The following is a 7,951-nucleotide window of genomic DNA, read 5'->3' as shown; positions in this document are numbered from 1 at the left end:
GAGAGGGTTGAGGGGGAGTGCTGTTAAAGGGGAGGGGGTTGAGGGGGAGGGTGGATGGGGTTAAGCTGGATGGGAGGAAGGTCTCCTTTCTCTGAAGGAGAAGGTGGGCGGGTAGCTTGTTAGAGATGGTGCAAATCTTGTGCGGTCCGGACAGAGCAGACGGGGAGAAGGGTTCAGGATCAGAGATCACTGATTCAAGGTGACTGCCAATGGAATCAATGGTGACTTGAAGAAAACCTATTTAACCATGATTCGGAGAGACCGGTGTTGGACTGGGGTGCACAAAGTTAAAAAACACACAACACCAGGTTATAGTCCAACAGGTTTAATTGGAAGCACACTAGCTTTCGGAGCATTGCTCCTTCATCAGGTGATAGTGGAGGACTCAATCCTAAAACGCAGAATTTATAGCAAAAGTTTACAGTGTGATGTAACTGAAATTATACATTGAAAAATTGATTGCTAAGTCTTCCATCTGTTTGAATACTATGATAGTTTCACTTCTTTCATGTGTAAATCACAAAACCTTTTTTTAATAAAGTTGCATTCTCAGGTTAGCTGTTAACAATGGTGATAGCTAGACAATATGTTGAAGGTGTTAGCCCCCTGTGTTCTCTGTCTATGCCATGATGTTTAGATTGATTCTAATCTAAAAAGTGAGATAACAGAGTTCTACATGAATGCATGCAGTTTTGTGCAAAGTACAATGTAACCCTGCAAGTACAAATTCACCCCACAAAATATATGTGTGCATGTGGGTCTTTGTCTGTCTGTCTGGGTAGGGGGTTGTGAGTGTGAGAAAGTGTATGTGTGTGTGTAGTGAGTGTAGAGTGTCTTAAGTCTGTGAGGGGATGCATGTGTGAGTGTGGGAGTGTGTGTGTCTGTAAGGGTATGTGTGGGTGTCTGTGTGCGCGTCTGTGTATATGTGTGTGTCCATGTGTATGTGTGTATAGGAGTGCCTGTGTGTGTGTGTATAGTGCAATGGTGGTCACCTGTAATGTGACATGAACCCAAGATCCTGGTTGAGGCCCTCACTATGGGTACCAAACTTAGCAATCAGTCTTTGCTCGGCCACTTTTCGCTGCTGCCTGTCCTGAAGTCCGCCTTGGAGGATGGTCACCCGAAGGTCCGAGGCTGAATGTCCTGGACCACTGAAGTGTTCCCCGACTAGGAGGGAACCCTCCTGTCTGTTGATTGTTGTGCGGTGCCCATTCATCCGTTGTCATAGCCTTTTAAGCAGCGACTGGATGTGGATTGCACTTCCTGATGGAGGCAGATTCAGTCTCCAGCAATTGGAGATGTTTGCCAACTCTGACGGCAAAACGTTTGAGGCAAAGAAATTTCAGCAGGGGTCTAGTAAAGGGCACTTTTAGTTTAGTAACTAGACATGTGTGATAGGATCTGTATCACAGTAATGTCCGCCAACATTTAACTGGAGTCTGGGTCCTCTTTTGGTGTTTGACGTCCTCTCTCTTAGCAGCATCTGAGTAGTTCAATAAAACCAGTAAATAAAATTGAAAAGGATTTATTACAAGATGTATTTTAGAAGCTGGCTGGAAAGTTATATCAACAAGTGTGGTGCTGGAAAAGCACAGCCGGTCAGGCAGCATCCGAGGAGCAGGAGAATCGATGTGTCAGGCATAAGCCCTCCATCAGGAATGTTGGAGGACTGGGGGGCAGAGATGCAGAAGGGGGCTGAGAGATAAATAGGAAGGGGTGTGGGGCTGGGGGGATGGTACCTGAGAAGGTGATAGGTAGATGCAGCTGGAGGGGTGATGGTGATAAGACAGTGGGGAGGGTGGAATGGAGAGGTGGGAAGGAAGATGGATCAGTAGGACAGGTCAAGAAGGTGGTGCTAAGATGGAGGGTTGGATCTGGGATGGGGTGGGGGGAGAGGAGATGAGGAAACTGGTGAAATTGATGTTGATCCCGTGTGGTTGGAGGGTCCCAAGATGGAAGGTGGGACGTTCTTCCTCCAGGTGACCAACTTAAAGTATCAGTGTGTCAGTTGAGTGTCCTAAGCAGCAGACAAACTGGAAATCTCTACGGCTGCTCGGGTGCCTTTATTCTCGATGAAAATGTTCATTGAGGAATGAATTTGGTACTCACCCAGTCCTTTCAGCTTCTTCTTGTCCAGTTTCTGGTCCTTGCCCATCTCCTTGTTTGCTTCTGCCTGCACTGTGGCCTCTGGCTGCAATTTCCCAACCTCCTCGATACACTCTTCGGAAATCCCCTCCCCATTGTCCAGGGCCTGACTTCCAGATGTCTCCCCCTTGGCCTCCCTTCCCTGGAGGGTTTCTCCTGAGCCGTAGGTTTTGATGATGTCCTCCAGCTGCCTGTCCAGATCCTCGGCGATGTCAGTGATGGCTGTCTCTCCCTGAGCAGGAGCCTCCTCCTTCAGATTCAGGAGGGTCGTCTTCATCTGTGCCTGACCGAGTGCCGCAACAGTTTCCGGTTTCTCCTCTGGCTGTCGTGGTGACACCTGGGCGTTTTCAGCCGGAACGTCTTTCCTCGGCTGTTCTGGGAGGTCAGTGCTCGGACCTGATGTTGAATCTTGGGCTGGCTCCTGTCTTCCAGTGCTGCCGGAAGGGTCTTGAGAATTGGTGGTGATGGTATCCTGGTACTCCATTGTTGATTAATAATGCCTAAACAGGAGATAATAGGAATGTTACATCATTGGACAAACCTGACCCCAGGAATAATGACCCACATAATCTCAATGTTTATCATTGACCCTTCCCCATAGTAAGCTCTGATTCTTGCTGAGACCTTCATCAATCACTCTCCTACCCCAACAGCAGGAAAGTGAAGTGCATTCTCCGCTGGTCCCCTATGCCAGCCTCCCACTTTCTCTTCTGTTGTCGCTGCTGATTGAGTGTTCCTCACCTCTGCAACTCTGCGGTGAGTTGTAACCTGATTTTGTTTTTCCATTGTGTGTTCTCTTGTGGGTTCTGCTGTCCTTACCCGGTCTGGCCTACATGTGACTTCAGATCCACGGCGATGCGGGTGACTCTGTCAAGGCCAGCATTCATTGCCCATCCTTAATGCCCCGTGAATTGAATAGTGTTTCAAAGGGCAGAGACACCAACTCTCAATTTCCCTTGTCCTTTTAGATGGAAGCAGTTATGGGTTTGAAAAGGACTGTCTAAGGGTCTTGGGTGAATTTCTGCAGTGTATCTTGTGGGTGGTATACCCTGCTGCTACTGAGCGTCGGTAGTGGAGGGAGTGGATGCTTGTGGATGTGGTGTCAATCAAGCGGGCTGCTTTGTCCTAAATAGTGTCAGGCTTCCTCCAATGATATGACCATTATGCGTGTCCACTACCTTTCCTGTTTGAGAGGAATAATTAACTTTGGAGCTCAGGTAGAAATCCAATCTGTCCCTCACTTCCACAGTTTTCTCCAGTTAAATGATTTTCTTTTGCTTACTTGAGCCAGTTCCCCAGAGATACCCTATCTTCTCTCTCGCTCTCTCTCTCTTTCATTCTCTCTCTCTCTCTCTCTCTCTATCTATCCTTCTCTCTCTTTCAGCCAAAGGGGTGTGGATTTGACGCACAGCGGGTTTAGCGATCTACTGGAGTTTAGATGAATGAGGGGTGAGCTGGCTGAGCAAGGTAACATCCCGAAATGCTGAAATGATGTTTCCCCTCATGGGAGAGACTAGTACCGGGGGAGGGTCAACGTTCAAAAAATAAGGGGGTCGCCTATTTAAGAGAGAGATGAAGAAAATTTCTCTCAGAGAGTCGCGACCCGTTGGAATTCTCTTCTGTAGAGATCACTAGAGGTGGGATTATTTAAGGCAGATGCAATGTACTCCTGATTAATAACAGAGTCAGAGGATCAGCTCAGAGGGCAGGAAGAAGGTGGGGGTTAGTGAGAAAGTAGAGCTGGGGCCACAAACAAGTCAATCACAATCTTTTAGAATGGTGCTGCAGGCTTGAGGGGGCTGCATGGCCTCCTGCTGCTCCTTATATGTATGTTGGGGCTTTATAAATGTAAGTTGTTTATACACACCAGATCATGGCACAGACTTCCACTGAACTAATAGCTGGCCTATATTTGGCATTACTGTTAATCCCTGATCTGTGGTCTCAGGAGGGGCCAGAAGATGAAATCTGCCGGTGTTGCAGATTGGACAGGCTCCTGTCTGATAACAGAGACCAGGGTGCATCAAGAAAGAATCAGGAACTTGCATTCATATAGCGCCTTTTGCAAGTGCAGGGTCTCCCAAGGTGCTTTACGCTCAGCAAGCTCCCACAGAGACTGGTGAGTAGGAGGTGAATGGATGCTTGGGGCTAAAGGTGTAGATTGAACTGAGTTTTTGCCAGAGTGTGATGAGTTATAGAGGGATTTCCCTTTAAGACAGACACTGTGCAGTAACATATGCTGTGGTTAATTATAGCTATTTGCTTCATACAGACAGTAAGCTAACCAATGTGCAGCTGCTGCTCAGCCGCGAGGGCTTATTTGGAGCATTGCTAAATAGGGCCATGTTGGAGAGCACTATCGGGAGCTGTCGTTGACAGTTCAAACCAGCCTGGGGAAGACAAAGTGATCGCCTTCTCTAACATCCAAACACAGCCAGTGTCCCTGCAGTCAGATCAAAACACGGCCTGGAAATTATCCCCAGGGCACAGAATCACACATTCACAGGATAGTTACAGCAAAAGGGAGGCCATTCAGCCCAGCATACCTGCGTGCACCAGCTCTGCAAACGTGCCTCGTTACCCAGCGCCAATCTCCCGTCTTTTCCACATATTACTTAGTGCACGCCATTTCTATTCAAATAACCACCCAATCTCCTCTTGAGTCCCTCAGTTGAACCTGCCTCCCCCACATTTCCAGGCTACACCTTCCACACCCAACATGTTCGCTGTGTGGAAAAGGCTTTTCTTACATCACTTCATTTACAAGTCACTTTAAATCCTCACGAGCACCCCCCTCCGCTCCCTCCTTCTTGATCTTTTTGCGAGCAGCAACATTTTTGGCCTATCAAGCCCACGGATGGTTTTGAAAATCTCTGTCAAATCGTCTCCCCAAGGAGAACAGTCCCAATATCATAGACTCCCTACTGTGTAGCAGCAAGCCATTTGGCCTATAGAGTCCACACCAACCTTCCAAAGAACATCCGACCCAGGCACACCCCTTTACCCTACATTTCCCACAGCCAATCCACCTAACCTGCACATCTTTGTGACTGTGAGGGGAAACTGGAGCACCCAGAGGAAACCCACACAGACACGGGGCAAACGTGCAAACTCCACACAAACGGTCGCCCGAGGCTGGAATCAAACTTGGGCCCCTGGTGCTATGAGGCAGCAACACTAACCATTGAGCCACCATGCCACCAGGAAACTTCTAAGCTTTAGGCTGGTTCTTATAATCCACGGGTGTATTCTCTCCTTATAATGTGGCATCCAGGAGATAGAGTACACTGTACTCCCACTGAGGTCTCACTAGTGTGTTTTATTTGACCATACAGGGTATAAAACACTGGGTTCCTCTTTCTGCTAATTTGACACCCGCTCCAAAAGAAGCCGCTCCAACACAACAACAACCTGTATTTGTGGGCAAGCACACATACTTGGAGATTAAGTAGGCCATTCAGCCCTTCAACCTTGCTCTATTATTTAATGAGAATGTGCTTAATCTGTTCATCTCCTCAACTCCACATTCCCATCTAATCCCTGCCCAAACCCTTTCATCTGCTCCCTTGCTTCTAGACAATCTATCCACCTCCACCTTAAAATATCCAAGGTCTCTGTTTCAGTTGATTCAAGATGGCAGCACAGTAGCAGCCCTGCGTGCAGGCGCTTGCCCTGGGCTCACTCGTTCCCATATGCTTTCTTTTTGGTTTTGTCTTTTTTCACTTCTGCTCTTTTTCTTTCATGTTTTTCTTTCCCTCTTTCTTTATTTTGGAATCCTTTGTGGCGGATCAGTTAGCGACAACGGTGAGGTAGAGAGAGCAGGCATTGTGTGGATGGCGCCTCCTCGTGGTGACTGGAGGCAGTGGCGGCTGCAAGGATGATTGTCGGCTGTGGACTTTTCTAAGATGGCGGCGTTGGCAAGGCAACATCTCGGGGAAGGGACTTTAAGTGAGACAGTGGTGGCCTGGTCTGGCAGTGGAGCCAGGGACTTGTGATTGCTGTAGGCCCAGAGAAGGGACTCCTGGTGTTAGCGAGGTGGCAGCATGGTATGCCTGGAGCCAGGACTCTTGGCATCATCAAGGCCACAGCAGAGCCAAGATCTCCTGGTTGCCTGACAAGTGTACGCTCAGCACGGGTCCCTGCATTGGCGGTGGTTTTGGGGAGGTGGGCCTAGCTTGCACATTCCTGGATACTGCAATTTAGCCCAGACAGTCCATCCTAACCTACACCTCTTTGGACAGAGGGAGGAAGCCCACACAGACACAGGGAGAACATGCAAACTCCACACAGACTGTCTTGAAGCTTCTCAGTGTGTTTTACTGCATTATTCACTGTAAAATGCAAGTGACAATAAATAAACCATTCACTCATTCGTTCAAAGACTCATGAGCCTCTGAAAGAAAACAATTTTGCCTTATCTCTGTTGTAAACAGCCGACCCGTTATTTTTAAACAGTGAGCCTTGTCATAGATTCTCTAATAAAATGAAACATTCCCTTTATATTCATCCTGTCAAGATTCCTCGGGATCTAATACACTTCAAACAAGTTGCCTCCTACTCTTCCAGTATGCAGTGGATATCAGCCCAGCCTGGCTAACCTTCCCTTATAAGACTGTCCAGTGGCAGTGACAGCAGCATTACCATTGTAAAATGTCTCAAGAGGGGTGTCATACAGAAAAAGAATTGAGCCACATAAGAAGGTCGTAGGATGAATAGCCAATGCTTAGTGAAAGAGAAAGGTTGTAAGGAGCATCTTGAAGGTGGAGAGAGAGAGAGAGTTGGGGCAGTTTAAGGAGGCAATTCTAGAGTTTAGGGCCCAAGCAGCTGAGTGTAGGGCTTTCTTGTGATGGCACCTTGGCTCAGTGGTTAGCTCTGCTGCCTCACAGTGCCAGGGACCCAAGTTCAATTCCAGCCTCAAATGACTGTCTGTGTGGAGTTTGCACACTCTCCCCATGTCTGCGTGGGTTTCTTCTGGATGCTCTGGTTTCCTGCCACAGCCCAAAGATGTGCAGGTTGGATGGATTGGCCATGGGAAATGCAGGGTTAAAGGGGTGGGGTGGAAGGTCCTTCAGAGGGTTAGTGTGGACCTGATGGGTGGAATAGATTAGATTAGATTACTTACAGTGTGGAAACAGGCCATTCGGCCCAACAAGTCCACACCCACCCTCCGAAGCGCAACCCACCCAGAGCCATTCCCCTACATTTACCCCTTCACCTAACACTATGGGCAATTTAGCATGGCCAATTCACCTAACCTGCACATTTTCGGACTATGGGAGGAAACCGGAGCACCCAGAGGAAATCCACGCAGACACAGGGAAAATGTGCAAACTCCACACAGTCATAGAGTCATAGAGATGTACAGCATGGAAACAGACCCTTCGGTCCAACCTGTCCATGCCGACCAGATATCCCAACCCAATCTATCCCACCTGCCAGCATCCGGCCCATATCCCTCCAAACCCTTCCTATTCATATACCCATCCAAATGCCTCTTAAATGTTGCAATTGAACCAGCTTCCACCACTTCCTCTGGCAACTCATTCCATACACATACCACCATCTGCGTAAAAAGGTTGCCCCTCAGGTCTCTTTTATATCTTTCCCCTCTCACCCTAAACCTATGCCCTCTAGTTCTGGACTCCCCGACCCCAGGGAAAAGATTTTGCCTATTTATCCTATCCATGCCCCTCATAATTTTGTAAACCTCTATAAGGTCACCCCTCAGCCTCCGGCGCTCCAGGGAAAACAGCCCCAGCCTCTTCAGCCTCTCTCTGTAGCTCAGATCCTCCAACCCTGGCAACAT

General features: G+C 48.3%; 1 protein-coding gene across 2 annotated transcripts in view; it reads right to left on the bottom strand.

Moving 5' to 3' along the window:
- txlnba (taxilin beta a) overlaps positions 1-7,951 on the bottom strand; it is a 49,794-nt gene that overhangs the window by 30,443 nt on the left and 11,400 nt on the right. For both annotated transcript variants that reach the window (XM_043695335.1, XM_043695336.1), the window contains exon 2: positions 2,110-2,645. In XM_043695335.1, the coding sequence (XP_043551270.1) occupies positions 2,110-2,629 (520 nt within the window). In that variant the 5' untranslated portion in view covers positions 2,630-2,645. The remainder of the gene's footprint in view (positions 1-2,109; positions 2,646-7,951) is intronic.

Source organism: Chiloscyllium plagiosum, chromosome 9 (assembly GCF_004010195.1).
Source record: "Chiloscyllium plagiosum isolate BGI_BamShark_2017 chromosome 9, ASM401019v2, whole genome shotgun sequence".
Classification (NCBI taxonomy): domain Eukaryota; kingdom Metazoa; phylum Chordata; class Chondrichthyes; order Orectolobiformes; family Hemiscylliidae; genus Chiloscyllium; species Chiloscyllium plagiosum.
This window is presented reverse-complemented; position numbering and strand designations above follow the sequence as displayed.